Here is a 17084-nt window from a genome sequence, read left to right as displayed (position 1 = left end):
TTATTTGACAGCAAGAAGTATCAAGAAAGTTGCAGATTCAAAAATGGGAAATATGTTTAGGCTTTTATTTTTTTTTTTAAATATATACTTGGCAACTAAAAATAAAATAATTTATACATAGATTTGTCAAGCTTGGTTGGGTTTAGTGCTATACAATCTTGAGAAAAATTAGAAGAGAAACTGGAAGTCAATTTTTATGCCATCTAGGAATACCTGGATGCTAAAACTTACAAATGTCATCTAGTAATACATGAAAGTCAATTCTAAATGACATTTAAGAATACACGTAAGCCAATATTTTATTAAAAGGCATCTAGGAATGCCTAGATGCCAATAATAACACCAGCCATCTAGGAATAAATTAATGTCAGCATTAACAAACGACATTGAGGAACCCTTGGAGGTCCGCGTGTGTGGCGACCACGTGCAAGCACCGACTGATGCACTGCTGCGCTTGCAGGCAGCTGGCCGAGTTGGACTGGCAGAACCACTCCAACACCAGGACAGCCAAGTCGACGATGTCCCCCAGCCCGGGGGTCTCGGACACGCATCGAATCAACGGTCGGGTCGAGAGAACGAACCACCCCTGGCTGAAGAACTGGAGCCGCTTGTCGTCGGGGCAACTCCCCAGGAGCGAGGTCAGCCTGGAGATGTTCTGAGGCACGCCGTCGTAGTCGGTCGGCGGGGAGTTGGTCAGGGCTAGGTAGGTCAAGGCCTTGTTGGGCTCGGGGATTCCCGTTCGTTGGATGACGTTGTCGATGGTGAAGGAGCCTTCGTCAAAACAGACGGGTTCTTCGCCTTCGACCCAGTTTTCTGTTAAAAGCGGGAGGTTTGGTTTGTTGACTTCTATGAAGAATCCTGCAACAGAACAAAACAATCTTTTGAGAAATAAATTTATGTTGATCATGCTTTGTTATATATTTGCTATATCACAAAATAAAAGGAATTTTAAGACAGTACTTATATATAAAATGAGGGTTGTAGGAAATGGTTGAACATTGTGTTATATCTTGTGTGTGTTAGCGGGTAATAATCTGGTTAACGTTGAGGTCAGCATTAATTGGGGTCGGTGTGATTGTACGACCCCAATTAACCCACCTGGTCTAGCGCTGGGGTCAGTGGGATTGTACGACCCCAATTAACCCACCAGGTCTAGCGCTGGGGTCAGTAGGATTGTACGACCCCAATTAACCCACCTGGTCTAGCGCTGGGGTCAGTAGGATTGTACGACCCCAATCAACCCACCTGGCCTAACTTGGGGTCAGTAGGATTGTACAACCCCGATTGAATTACCTGGTCTAACTTTGGGATCAGTAAGATTGTACGACCCCAATTAACTCACCTGTTCTAGCGCTGGGGTCCGTGAGAATATACGACCCCAATTTACTCACCTGGTCTAGAACTGGGGTCAGTAAGATTTTACCACCCCATTTATCTCACCTGGTCTAGCGCTGGGGACATTGAGATTGTACGACCCCAATTAACCCACCAGGTCTAGCGCTGGAGTCAGTAGGATTGTACGACCCCAATTAACCCACCTGGTCTAGCGCTGGGGTCAGTAGGATTGTACGACCCAAATCAACCCACCTGGTCTAGCGCTGGGGTCAGTAGGATTGTACGACCCCAATTGAATTACCTGGTCTAACTTTGGGATCAGTAAGATTGTACGACCCCAATTAACTCACCTGTTCTAGCGCTGGGGTCCGTGAGAATATACGACCCCAATTTACTCACCTGGTCTAGAACTGGGGTCAGTAAGATTTTACCACCCCATTTATCTCACCTGGTCTAGCGCTGGGGACATTGAGATTGTACGACCCCAATCAACCCACCTGGTCTAGCGCTGGGGTCAGTAGGATTGTACGACCCCATTTAACTTACCTGGTCTAGCGCTGGGGTCAGTAGGATTGTACGGCCGTAACCCAAAGACGACCCCACAACAGGACAGGCTGACTATGACGATGTGCGATTCCAGCCTGGTCAGGTAGAGGTCGCAGGCCTGCAGGACACCTGACCTCTTGATGATCATGGGACTGTCGCTACGGAGCAGCAGCCACGGGGTGAAGACATTGGTGCCTTGTTTCTTGTGAGACACCGCCCACTCGTACGTGCCTGGAGATACATGTTACACAACTGTGATGTTAGTTTATTCGTAGGACATCTGGAAATACATATCAAATAACGAAACTAAGAAGAAATACAGTACTAATTTTTTTTTATGTAACAGGTACATTACGTCATATAGGGCTGGTAAGTAGGTCACTGACCAGTTCTATGGAGCATGCAGGTTTTATTGAGCCGTAGAACTGGCTGGTGACCTACTTACCAGCCCCATTGAGATATAAGTGTTGGTTAACTCTTAAAATACAATTGAAAACTGTTTTAGTGTTGTTTTTTTTTTATTTCTTGTGGAAAAAAAAACGTTTTAATATACACAAGATTATAATTAACATGGAGGTTTCATGATGAAAAAAAATGACTTTTAAAAAATACGAAATTTGTGTACTTATGTGACAAAAATATTAGATAATGTCAGCTGATTAATAACTAGCATAAAAAGTGAAGTGTGTTCATTTTCCCTTTCTTCATAGAAAAAAAACCCAATGTACAAAAGCAAATACAAAAATAATGCAATTTAGAATCGTTGATTGTTCTAACAATAATATATTGTATGCATACATGTTTTATATGTGTGCGTGTGTGACGTCTGAGTGTGTGTTTGCGTGTGTGCGTATGAGTATCAGTGTATAGGGTACATGTATACGGTTGGATCGGGGGTGTGTATGTGTGGGTGTGGGTGTGTGTGTAACATTGTGTTAAGTCTTTCAAACACGTGACGGATGGCGTCATGAAGCAGACGACAGATTACCGTTAATCACCTGCCCGGTAATCCGAGCCTCCACCGAGTACACCCTGCCGTTTGTCGTCTGCGCGAGGATAAACTGAAATCAACAACACACATGCATCGTTGGTGACGTCATTTAAGAATAGTTAATACATCATACAAATGCATTTCATTTAAAGTTTTGATACTGCTTGCAATAAGTGTCTGATATTTGTGTTAGGCTTAGGATATTATTATATGTAGAGTTTCTTCCAGGCATCTTTTCGTATGGAGGTTGAGAGTCTCGAAGTATTTTATAGTTGGCCTGTAAGGGGTTATTCTATAACAACAATTTACACAGCTTTATATGAGGTATGGGTGTAGTAAATGTCTTATTTTGTGTTATATATCCTGTGAAAAAATAAAAAACTTTCTTACTCATTTTGAAAAAAAAAGTTATTTTTTCAATAGCTTAATCAATATATCTAATTAATTTTTGTAAAAAGTTACGAACCCTTTTATCGCCACTGACTTACCTGGACCCCAGCGACATAAATTCTGCCCAGGCGTCGTTTGCTGTTGATCCACATGGTCAAGTTGCAGAAGCCCAAGCCACTGGCCATTCGCTTAGTGGCGATCTGAACCGCCTTGGTGGAGGCGAACATTTCCAGGTGGATTTTCTGTTTTCCAAAGGTAAGGTCCACGGGGTCGCTGCTTATTCTGGTAATAGACACAATGTGACTAATTAAATATTTTATGTTTCCCGGAGACTAACTAAGGTGACTAACTAAATATTTTCTGTTTCCTGGATACCATTTAAGGTAAAGTCCATGTGGTCTTGGTTTATTTTGGAAACGGACACAATTAAGAATATTAACTAAAAATTCTAAAACAAATATAGTTGATTCATTGGGGATTTCAAAAGAGCTTCTTTCAGATATTTTTTTCTCGGGAGTGTCCTTTCCCCTTCCACGAAAGGAGGCTTGAAAAAAAATCTAGATATCAAAACTAGCCTAAGTTGGGATGGTATTGCCTATGAAATTAAAAAAAAAAAATTAATATTGTCGTATATGTTTTTAAAATAAAAATAAATTCGGTCACAATCGATTGTAATATTAGCTATCATTTTTAAACATTTATGATTGAAGACAACTTGGTTCAATTTGACAAAATGATAACCTGAATTAGATTAATGAATATATTTTACTAAAATTGTCGTTTATTTTCTTTACAGGAATTAAATCTATATCTGATTATTTCGATTCCCAAATCTAGAAGCTATTTTTTTTTTCAAAAAATAATAAAATTCGTCTTCCAATCTTTACAAAAGCTTTATCTCCGGATTAAGGATCGTAAACGCATTCTACATCACCAACTGTAGACTTTTCTGAGATTTCTCCATACCCAGTTAAATGTAACAACATAGATACCACTCCAGTATTAAATTTGTTTTATTTATTTTTTAATCCATATTTCGAAAAAGTTAAGAATTAGCATTTGAAATTTTCTAAATTGTTTTAAAATATTCTAAAAAAAGTCTTAAATAACATTAAAATTTAACTTGAAATCCAAAGATAATCAAAAGACAACTGAATCACTTATAAATTTATAACGTCTGTTAAATTAATTCTAGCAGTAAAAAACTATGTACTATGATACACATAAGTAAATCACCCACGAGCAAAATCTGCTGTCGCTATGGTAACAATGGAAGTGAGGGTCGCCATAGAAGTCTTGCAGACAGTGGCAGGCGTTGTCGTAGCAGTCGGTGTTGAAGGCGCATTTTAGGCACTCGTCTTCCTGGGATCTGGTCTGGGGGATGGAAACATGGAGTCAGACGGCATTTAGAAATATGGAGGGGGGAGGGGGGAGCTACTTGTAAAACACCAGGCTGACGAGTATTCAGTGGCGTCACTAGGGAGAGTGTCACTCGATGCAGTATAACTTGGGAGCGTCACCCCCTTTTACCCCCTCCATTAATTTTGCATTATAGGTTTGGTTTTACCATTCTCCCCTATAAAATGTAATTATTTTAACTCCCTTTATTAAAGCTTGTAATATTTTAACTAGATAAGTCACTGCTCTCTCATCAAGGGAAGATTTAGAGGAATCTTCGGATTGTAAAGACTAAATAAGATAGTAGTTCTCATTTTTAAATTGTATAGCGAAATACAATTGCATTTCACTATTCATGGGTACATATAAAAACTAAAAATAATACTTGTATAAAATGCCTTTATAATTATTAATTAACCTTAAAACGTTTATTATATGCACTAAACAAAGAAAATCAGTTTTCCTTCCTAAAAATAGTAAAATCATTCATTGTTCTAGTGATCTTTTTAATACATGCTACTAACACCTTTTAAAACACAAATTTAAAAAAAAATATTTTACTTTTTTTTTTGTAAATTTGTAATTTAGTCATGTTTAATATATGTTGCGATTTGCCTTACCTGGGTCACAAGCAGTAGAGTCAGGGTCAAGATGAGCGTCAGCTGACCCATGAGTGGAGGTGAGAGGTCACGACCTCTTCTCGGCGAGCTGCCGAAGTAAAGAAATCATTACAGACGAACTAACAAATGAGTTACCTTTAAAGGCGAAAACATTCGATTGGAACGAAAAACATTTCTTAATAAAGAAAATTTCCAACTACTTTCTATTATACTTGGATGTCTGCCTTAAGTAATTAAATACAATAAAATGGAAATAGAACTCTGCTTATAGTTTTTTAAATTATTTTTTTAATTAGATGTCTGCTACTATTTTATTTGCAATATATTAGTGCTAACGATTTTTTAAATAAAAAACCTTGTCAATAGCTTTTGACACTAATAGCCGTTTTAATCAATTTTTAAACATGTTCTAGAAATTTCAAGATTTCTACAGATTTTTTACAAAATCTGATACATGAAAAAGGCAATCATTTTAATGTTTAATCATCAATAAGTTAATATTTTTGAAGAATATTCAAAATCTACTTCAAAGTAGCCTTTAACGTGGATAATAATATTATTTGTTTTGATTTTAAAACTAAGACACCTGTTTTAGCAGTAATCACTTAATTTTTCTGGTCAATTAATTAATTCTAGAAAAAAAATTCTCAATTTTTGTTTTTCAAGTGAGTATGGTTTTACTATCTTAAAATCACAATCAACAGTAAAAAACGAATTTATGATTGTTTCCGATTTTTCAGAAGGTTGCATTTTTCCTTTCCCAAGCATCGGCTATACAAAGTGATGTTTATTTCAACACTATACAGCAAAAACATATCCCGTGCAGCATACTGTACACTAGCCTACAGCATTGTACGGGACATAGTTTGTATGCCGATAATCTTTAACTTAGGTACGCTATCGATCGTTATATTTCTCTCCACTTAGCAACACAGCATAAATAGCATCGTACGTTAAAGTACTTAGTGACTCGTTAACATTTGTTCCGTTAAATTTTAACACATGTAATATTGTATAAAAGGGAATAGTTTAAATTTTGAAGTTTTGAAGAAAAAATATATCTTTTTTTTTTTACTTAGCGAACCTTTTGATCCAATTCACATACACGTTTAAGTAATGAATAAAGACCTACATGGTTATTGTTACTCCTGTGTAATGAAACTAACAGGCTAGTATCACTTTCTCTATCTGAGTGCAAACATAATGCGCACAGACAATAATTTAAACGCACCAAGATTGCACCAAACAACAAACGCGGGACGCGCCTTTCTAATACGAAAATCTCCGGCGTAGTGATTGCCTCCACTCGAAGTAAAAAGTAACGCGATGAAAATCACGCGTCTAAGACGTTTATTTTCCGATCGTTTAGGACTGAAAGATCTAGTTTGATAGGTGATGTGTGCAAAGCTTGACTGAAGTGGTGGGTGGTTTATCAATTTTTTAGACTGAGATGCATGGTGATGTTAGGTTGTAGTTTTGATTTGACGTGAATTAGAATTGAGGCTATCAAATTCTGATTTTTGATGACGGTAAAAAAAGCGTAAACGTAAAAGCTCGTTTAAGATATGTTGGTAGCTAAGTTTCATGTTGTTAAACTTGTTTTTCTACTTTACATGAAAGTTATATTGACATAGTAATTTAAAATTCGATAAAATTTGACAAAGCTTTGATTGGCCAGTTAGTTTTAACAAGTAAAGTTACCTTTCAAACCTGACGGTCAACGGGGCAAGTGAAGTAGAGTCCACTTGTTTCTTGTATCAGCATGATGAAATATTTAATTAACAGAATAATGAAAATATTGAACATGGGATCGTAAGACTGCTTAAAATCGCAATGATTGTTTTATCGAGAAAATAGTTTACAACCTAGAGAAAATTGTATTGGCAAACTAACTTAAATCTTTAAAAAACTCACAGCCTTATTAACTGAATAGATTGTTTAAACATTTGAACTAAATTTAACATTTTAATGTCTATAAAATACCTGCATTAAAATACACCAAAGCTAACATTATACTGTGTGGTATATAAAATATTGAACTCAAACTCAACCAATATTTTTAAATCCATTAGCTCTAATTTATTCCCCTTATCATGGAATGGAAATTTAAAATATATTTATGTTAACGAATGGAAGAAATTCGCAAATTAATTAACGCTTCAAAATTTAAAATCTAGTTTGTCAAAGGTCGGCAGGTCTTAGCTCTGAATACATTATCTATTATCATGCCTAGGTCAGTAAGACAGGGGAACTCTACTTCGACTGCCATAGTCACTGTGTGATCTAAGGAAAGTTAAGTCATATTTTACATGCTGTTTTTTTTTTCACCAAATGTTGCAGATGGCGAGTGATAGTTGGTGTAGGCAATGTTGATTCATTGATTGGCTATTGCATAATAGTTGTGTGTGTGTGGTTGTGGCTATGTGTGTAAGTAAGTGCCTGTGTTTGTGTGAAAGCATGGGTTTGTGGTTATGTGTGCGATTGTTTGTGTGTATATGTTCGCGTGCAATTTTATTGATGTTTTTGTCGGTGTGTGCGTGTGTGTGTTTATACGCACCTATATATGTGTTCGTATGTATCTAAATATACATGTGTGTGAAACACTGTGTTTACGTGTGTGTGAAAATGTGTGTGTGCTTGTATGTGTTGTTGTTGGTGAATGTTTGTGTGTGCGTGTGCATGTTAATGCGCTTATATCTGTATGTGTAATTAAATTAAACACATGCGAACATAGTATCACCTTCGTGTTAATTCAAACCGTTTTATTTTCTTTGTTCTGTCCATGCTACACATCACCTGTATTGGCCTATCAGGAGTTTAACAAAACAAACCATTAGGTTAGCCGTGATTTCATTATCGATTCACCTTGCTCTAAAAAAAAAGTAATAAATCGATCAATGATGTTGTGTAGCAAACACAATATTGATTTTTTTAATCAATTTTTAAATTTTAAAATGGTTAACATTTTTGTTAACTTGATCGCTTATAAAATGTTAACACACATTAAAAATAAATTCTTGCTACAAAAATAATGATTTTTTGTTCCGTTACATTTCAAAAGTCTCATCAACATTTTGTATATCTAGCTTTATCTCTCAATCTGGCGTCAACTTTCAAAAATATTTTTTCTCAGCGTCATAGTTACCCACCTGACCTCATTATCAAGCTGTTGCAGCATAGTGTAATTACGTAATTATTTCCCTTGCCTTAACGACCCTTAATGACGAGATTAAAAACAATTCTAAATCTCGGACATGGTCAGGTGTTACGACCGACTATCATTCAACTCCAATTACGATTGAATGCACTGTTTAATCCTTTTTTTGTTCACAATCTTCACGATTACACCATTACACCATCAGCCCAAGACCTTAGCCGCTACCAACAAACCCCCTTCACATTCGTTTTACACCGCACTCGACCTTGGGATAACATTATCTAAACACTTCGGGGTGAACTCAACTCACACACGCCTCTCCCCTACGTTCTAGACTATTCTAACCTATTGTTATCTAACCTACAACTACCCCGTAACAACAGGAGTCGTCAATAAACAAGGGTCGTGTTGTTCAACAAATTTTAATGAGTCCTACTTCCTCTATTATCGATAATCTCAGACCGTCTTACTTTATTTAAAATTCACATTTCAGACAAATTCTTATACTTACATTTTCGGGACGGTGTGGTCGGACAGAAGAGCGAACAGCGGTTGACCTAGAAGTTTTAAGTTCGGATCCCGGGCTCAAAACCATAAGACGTCCCAGAGTTCATCCATCTCTGATGGGTACCTGACTCACTTGAAGGAAAGTAAAAGTGATTTGGCATAGAAGCTGAATACACTTTCCCTTCATACGTCGAACTCACAAAAACAAGTGTACTCTACTTTACCTGCTACATTGATCCCTAAATCCGAAATAATAATAAGCTACTCTATACTGCAATTCAAATATCGATTGGCTTGATTTCCACCAATAAGGGTATATAACTCATCAATTACTCTGGAAAAGTAATTTTTTAACTTCTGTCTTCCTCTTGTGTTCTGTGTTGTAATGTTGAAGGAGATTACCTCTCTTTCAGTTAAGTATTATGTGTCAACATTTTATGGGTCATATGGCACATTGATTCCATAATTCATCCTGCTTTTTTTTTTCCATAGACTTTGTCCAGTCAAGAACAAACTGCAATGCATCAGTTTTTTGTTTTGTTTTTATTGGAATATTTTCTGTTAGATAAATAGCTCTCGCCTCATCTGCCATGGGGTTTGAACTCGGGTCATTCAGTTTAGCAAGAGCTTTACCGGCTCATGGTTGTATGAAAATAAACAATTAATTAAGGAAATTATCAAATCAAGGATATGATGGGAAAAAATGTATCAATTTTATTATCACTACCAAAAGAACCCTTTTGAAATGTAAAACAAAACCTATCTTAAATTGGGTTTTAATTGGTGGCTCTCAACGTTTTAGAAGGAGCGAAATCAACACCAGTTTTAAATGCGAATTCACAGAACCCTTTGCAAAATCAAAAGTTTGAGGGGGGGGTGCAAATGGAAAATTTGAAAGTTTTTCCCCGGGAAGGGTCGCTATGCCTCTGGGGGGTGACACCAGACATCGCTACGCCACTGCCTAGACATATTTGCATTTTAAACAAGGACAAATTTCTAAGTATATATAACTATGGATTGCTTTAAGGTCTTCTAGACCTACAACATTTGCAGACAAAGACGGATAACCATATCTACATAGTTATGAGTTATAGCCCTTTTATGACTTGTATGCAATTACAGCGAAAATGGTTAATATATTTATACTGGGTGGAACACGTCGCCTGCGTTAAAACCTAATTAAGGGAGACAACTCCGTGCTACATTTAAGTTTCCCATGTTAAAAATCCTTATTGGTACACGCGAGCCTAAATATAGCTATTATAATATTTCAATATTATTGCAATTATAAGTAACAATCCCTCAAAGTTTAACATGTTTCAAACTATTGACCAAATATTTAAAACATTGCAAAATGCTGCCAAGGTTAACTTTAATAAAAAGGGTATCAAATGTAATAAATAAAGAATAAGTTTATTAAATAGCCGCTGTGTACAGTGTATTAGGTTGTAAATGTTGTAAAAAAATTTCGCTAATCATGCCTCCACCAAAATCCAAGAAAGGCAAAATCTTCTGTCCGTTTCTTTGACCAAAAAGATTGAATCTTAGAAAATAATAATTCCTCTTTTTTTGGGTAACGACCCAAGAATTTTGGTGTTGGTCAGGACATTCAACCCAATAGAGATCCATGTCACTCTGTCAGATGGCCCAAGTATATTCGCCTCCAGAGACTGAGAGCTATTCTCTACCAGCGTCTCAAGGTTCCACCTCCAATCAACCAGCGTCTCAAGGTTCCACCTCCAATCAACCAGCGTCTCAAGGTTCCACCTCCAATCAACCAGCGTCTCAAGGTTCCACCTCCAATCAACCAGTTTACCCAAGGTTCCACCTCCAATCAAACAGTTTACCCAAGGTTCCACCTCCAATCAACCAGCGTCTCAAGGTTCCACCTCCAATCAACCAGCGTCTCAAGGTTCCACCTCCAATCAACCAGCGTCTCAAGGTTCCACCTCCAATCAACGTTCCACCTCCAATCAACCAGCGTCTCAAGGTTCCACCTCCAATCAACGTTCCACCTCCAATCAACCAGCGTCTCAAGGTTCCACCTCCAATCAACAAGTTTAGTCAAGCCCTTGACAGACAGACTGTAATCCAGCCTTTTCCGTTTGATGGACAAATACAGACCTGAAGTTAGAAAATAAAGGGAAGCTCGTCAGTGGCGTAGCTAAGAATTGGTCATGGGGGGGGGGGGTTCAAATATATTTCCATATGTATAAAATCATATATATATATATATATATATATATATATATATATATATATATATATATATATATATATATATATATATATATTTATATATAGTTGTGAGTTCGTGTGAGGGGTTATAACCCCCCTAACCCCCCCCCCCCCCCCCCTCTTGCCTACACCACTGAAGCTCGTCTTCGGGGCCATGCTGGAGATGGTGTTGAAGGCAAAGTTGATACAGCAATTAAGCACCCACCAGCTGTTCGGTCTGGAATCTACACAGTTACAGCCCTGATTGAAGCTAAAACTGCACAGTTGGTTGTCATTGCCCATGATGTAGATCTTATTGAGATTGTACTTTTCTGCACTATGCCGTAAAATAGGAGTCTCGTATTGTATTGTTGGTTGTCATTGCCCATGATGTAGATCCTATTCAGATTGTACTTTTCTGCACTATGCCGTAAAATGGGATTATCGTATTGTATTGTAAGTTTTCATTGCCCATGATGTAGATCCTATTGAGATTGTACTTTTTATTCCTGCACTGCTGTAAAATAAGAGTCCCATATTATATCGTCAAAGGCAAGGGTTGTCTAAGACAGGTTGTTCACAGAAAGACCGTCACTTACTCGGTTTTTACCCAAGTTCATCCTGAGGATAGACCTAGTCTGAACAAGCTTATTGAAGCTTCTAAAACTAACTTCATTGACAGGTTTGATGAGCACCGAAGACACTGGGGTGATGGTGTTATGGGTTCAAAGTCTCAAGCACGTTCTGCCAAGCTGGAGAAAGAGAAGGCCAGGGAGTTGGTTAGATTGAAACATTTCAAGCTTGATAAAGTGTACGAGCTGACCCGCGACGTAGCATACGCCTCTATCTAGTTGTTTTATTTTCTACTTATCAATAATTCATAATTTGTGAATTTGACACTACCCCACCGCCTGCCTCCCCCACCCCACCCCGCCCAGTGAAAGCAGCCGTTTACAGACGACAATGAAAATATCAAACTGAAAATATCAAGCAGAACTGATTATCTCCCCTTAGTTTCAAATCTTTTAAAAGCTAAATTTTCTGCCCCTAATAGCCGTTGAAGAAGTAATTGAGAAGTTGCCTTCTCTCTTTATCTCTCTCGTATACGGGTACTGTCGCCTCAAGACATCCCTCTTCAGCTGGGCAGACTGGAAAAAAGGGAAAGAATCGAGTATTTCTGCCACTCACTTTTGCACACGATACACCCATGCCGAGCTTGATCTTTAATATATCGCATCACGTGGTTTGGACATGAGAGGCAGTTTGGTCAGGGGACAACCCACGGTCTCAAGACTAGGATCCGAACTCGCGACTATCGGGCTATTAACGCGCGGTCTACCTAAGGCAGGGGTTCCCAACCCTGTGCCCGCGGGCGCCATGGCGCCCACTGCACGATTCTTATATACCCGCCTCTCACTATTCGACAGAGACAGAATTTTTTTTTTCATAAACAATATTTTAAAATATGATTTTTTTTTTATTCATTTCTTAGAGTTTTAATTTTTAATACGCTCCTAATTATGAAGCTCTGGCCAATGAAATGCAATGCCAAAGATCACATTGACCTTATTATATTTTGTAATTATATGCTTTCTTTGTATTTATGTGTTTTGTTTAATTTCTTTACGTTTTGTAAATACATTTCTCTGTGTGTATGCAGTTTGAAAAAAAAAAGCCAAATAATTTTATTATTTTGAAACATTTTTGTTTATTATTTATTAAAACATTATGACTATAAGAAAATAAGAAAATAAATTATGGGAAAATGACAAGTTATGGAAGGAGTTTGTCGATTTAAAATAGGTGGTGCCCGCCACCCTACCGATATTTTAGAATGTACTCTAGAGTAAAAAAAAAAAAAGGTTGGGAACCCCTGACCTAAGGGATCACTTTAAAGAGTTCAAGAAAGAAGAAAAAGAAAAAAAATCATACTAATGTGAATTTTGAGAGCGTTACTCAAAAAGAGTAAAACGATTTCACACTTAGCAAGAGATATAGAACTTGTAAGTTTATCGTTCTTTCTCGCGTTAATTCGTGTCTGGTTAGCCAGGGAGAGATAAAAGTTTTCGAACTAAATCAATTGTTGTGAACGGGGTTTCCCATTGATAACAAAAAACATGGCGGCTATTTGTTAGTAGGTCCCGCTTCAAGATTTCAAAATCATCAAACGTTCCAGAAATGCAACAACTGTAAAAACTTCCAACGCTGTTTTGTTCATATGGATGGGAACAACAAACACATGTGTATGCATTTTTGAATATAAAAGTTTTGTGGCGGTAAGTATATTGATTTTATTTCTTTTGTTGATAGTTTGTCCAAGGCTAGGGGACATTACTCTGACTCTACTCAGTCTTTGCTACGAGACAAGATTCCCAGACCTAGACTAGATTCTAGAATCTACCTACTAAGATCTACATTGCTTTAATCTAGTTCTAAGAGTATAAGTTCATGAATTAGAATATATTAGATCTAGATCTAGTATTTTAGTGATCTAGATTAAATATTTAAAATATTAAGAAAAGGATGACGGTAAAAACTAAAACAACAGGAAAATGAGGATGACTTCCTTCCAGTCTCACTCAGCCTACGACTTACTTATTAATCGAATCTAGATTCTAGATCTAGATAATATATATTAGTTATTAGAAGTAGCTTGTAGATAGATGGCTAGATAGATAGTATTACTAGATCTAGATAGAGATAGTAGAATAGAATTAGATCTAGATTCTAGTTGCAGATGGTAGTATGGTAGGCCCTAGATCTAAAATCTAGAATTAGATCTAGATCTAGAGAATCTAGTAGATTCTAGATCTAAATCTAGATAGATCTAGATTAGATCTAGTTTAGGTAAAACCTACCCTAGTTAAGTTTAGTAAGAGCTAGTAATGCATAGTAAGGCTAACCTGTTTTTAATTTTAAATTAATTTTTTTATATCTAGAATCTAGACTAGATCTACTCTAGCTATTTACTAGATCTAGATCTAGATCAGTAGCCAGTAGAGTGATTAGAGTAGTAGTAGAGTGTAGTGTAGAGTACTGTAGACTATTGTAGAGTGTAGGTACTAATAACTAGACTGAAACTAAATTAGACTAGAATCTAGGTCTAGATACATTTAGGGCTTACAGACTTATCAGACTATAGTGTTGCAATGAGTAGATCTAGATCTAGTAATATATAGATTAAATTTAGTTTGAAATTGTTACAGTAGTGCTACTACTTTTCTAAGTAGTAAGTAGTGTAGACTACTAGAAGAGCAAGATGATAGATCTCCATCAAGCTACAATAGAGTTTAGTTAGTAGTTAGTTAGTCATAGTAATAGTACCAAAAGCAGTGTAAGTAGCACAGTAAAAAAAAAGTATTACTAGGCCATCTATTATTGTATTAGGCCCTTTTATTTTTAGCAAGTTAAAGTTTGGTTAAGTACTAGTCTTCTAGCAAGTTGCCTAGTAGTAAACTTATAAACTAGATCATGTGTATTAGTACTTTTAGACTTGTAGGCTAGTCTTGTTAGTCTAGACCAGGGACTATAAAATCTACAATTGATAACTTTCGGCCTTTTAGTATAAGCCTAATTATTAATGAATTACAGGGTACAAAAATTAATAAATTGGTCAGAGTCAATATGGTTACAGTTAGCTGTTAATAGAATTAAGTTTTAGATCTATTGACTACAATTTTTAGTTACAAGTAATGAAAATGAAACTAATAGTTTTGTAATAGTTAAGATATGGTTAACTGTAAACCAGATATTTTAGTTTTTAAGACAAGCTAAGTAGATAGAAAACTGAACCTTTACAATAAATTAAACCTTTTATAAATATATATATATATATATATATATATATATATATATATATATATATTAATATCTCATATTAGTTAAATAATTATTTTAATATAATATATGGATAAACTTAATAATTTATTATATTTAAATTCCCTAGGTACTTGGCAAGCAATTTTCTCACACTTTACTGTGGCTATTGGTGCTGATCTTGAACTAAAGGTGAGCTGAATTTTTTTTTTATAATAAGCCATTTTTCAGCTTAAGCCCAAGTTTGAAATCGATTCAGTGTTCTAATTCTTAAAGAATATGTTGCTACTAAGATTATATACTGTAAGTATTAATATGTATGGCTTGATAGTGGGACTGTCAGACAGTAGCTTTCACATTTCTATCCTAAAAGATAAGAGTTCAGATCCCTGGTTTTAGTCCTGGTATGATGTCCTAAGTCTCATGAGTACCAGCTCTCATGAGTACCTGGCTCAAGATAGGGAAATTAAAGGTGGCTGGGTATATACCTCTGAACACTCTAATTTTACATGCAAATGTCACAGAAACAGGTGAATTTTAATTCAACTGCTATATTGGCTGTCTGTTTTAATCAATGATTAATTTTTTCATATTACAGAAAGTTGTTAAAAATATTATTTATTTAATTTCTAGGTAAATGGAACAGCATGGATGTGGATTTTTAGACACAAGGAAGCTGAATTTAACTTTTAATGAAGAATTTAAATGATGATTGTCCATGAAAAGAAATATTAATCATATACATTGTAATGCTGTATTGATGCATCTTCTGTTTTAAGTAATTAAAAAACCATCCATTTATGAAATTATTTTCATTTTTTTTTTTCAATTTTAAAACTGTAGTTCTGTTTTGTTATTTGAAAACAATGATGAAAGTATACTGAACTGCCATTGAGATATTAATATAAATGCTATTGTTTATAGTTTAATTCTTTCAGAAGCAACTATATTGACATCAAAACTGAATCTTTATTGTACACTAAGTATAAAAGCTTACCCGCAAACCAGTCCATGTCAACAATTTATTGACATTCAAACATTAAATTTTTTTAAAGGTGATTTTTCTTAAATAAAACAGACTACTTTCATATGGGATAAGAAACATTTAATTTTGAAATTGATTGGTTTATTAAATTTTAATGGAGCTGAAACTAAAACACTGGGTACAAATTTATTATTACTTTGTTTCTCAGAAAATTGCAAATTTTGAACATAAGAACTGTGGGAAGTAGGCAATGATGTTAAGATATCTCTTGAAACTTGAAGAAATTGTGGAAGGTTTAGAGATAGAAAACAACATTTCAGAAGATGATGTTTGAAATAATGGTAAAATATCTTTAGCAATTGTTACTGAATAAATATTTTCATTAGACAAATCACATTTAGATATAGAAGAATAAGGTATGTCTTCAGATTTTCTTATCAGCGAAGATCCTGGGTGATTCTCTTTGTTACCATCGGTCAAACGACAAGCCAATTCTGGAAAATTCATTGGGTTCTTTGCCTGGGCAGCTAAATATATTTAAATTAAGTTCATGCAAGGCTTTAGAAACATCAATTGGATAAAACTCTATAATTTCATTAATTTTTTATTAATATCAGCTCCAAAGGAATAATATAAACAAGTTACACATCATCAATAAATCAAATTTGCAGATATTTCCATTTCACCAAACTTTCTCTAAGTCATAATATATATTTTAAATTCATGGCATTTTGTTAGGCTAGATATCTTGACTTTTATTTACCACAATAATCTGATTATATAAATTAGGATTACCCAGCTATCATACATTCTTCTTTTTACTGCCCTCCTTTATGAGGGGGAGGTAAAAATCATCATAAAATGTGTGATGCAATTTACAGATGAACCCTCTCTCTCTCTACCCCTCCCCCTATATATATATATATATATGTATATCTACATAATCTCTAAAATCATGTTGGTACCTCTACCTGTTTGAATGTTAGGCCCCTTTCCTTCAACTGTTTCTGTGTGGATCTTCTCCATGGGGGTCATCTATAAATGACGTCACGCATTTTTTTGACGATTTTTACCTCCCCCCCCCTCCCCCTACACATCATCACAAAAAGCCAGACCCCCACC

At 35.7% G+C, this 17084-nt stretch overlaps 1 protein-coding gene and 1 pseudogene across 1 annotated transcript; one reads left to right on the top strand and one right to left on the bottom strand.

The window, feature by feature from the left end:
* Nucleotides 1–85: 85 nt before the first annotated feature.
* On the bottom strand, nt 86–4801 carry LOC131954891 (uncharacterized). The gene is made up of 6 exons (XM_059318711.1): nt 4793–4801; nt 4503–4636; nt 3361–3544; nt 2870–2942; nt 1882–2112; nt 86–858 (listed from the first exon to the last, which is right to left on the bottom strand). The coding sequence occupies exons 1-6, from the start codon at nt 4799–4801 to the stop codon at nt 374–376; spliced, it is 1116 nt and encodes a 371-aa protein (XP_059174694.1). The 3' UTR covers nt 86–373.
* Nucleotides 4802–10524: 5723 nt separating this feature from the next.
* LOC131954890 (large ribosomal subunit protein eL8-like) lies at nt 10525–12230 on the top strand (annotated as a pseudogene).
* Nucleotides 12231–17084: the final 4854 nt, after the last annotated feature.

This window comes from Physella acuta, unplaced genomic scaffold (assembly GCF_028476545.2).
Source record: "Physella acuta isolate Inbredline_101_S28 unplaced genomic scaffold, ASM2847654v3 ptg001038l, whole genome shotgun sequence".
In the NCBI taxonomy this organism is placed as follows: domain Eukaryota; kingdom Metazoa; phylum Mollusca; class Gastropoda; family Physidae; genus Physella; species Physella acuta.
Note: the sequence above shows the minus strand (reverse complement) of the source record. Positions and strands in the feature narration are given on the sequence as shown.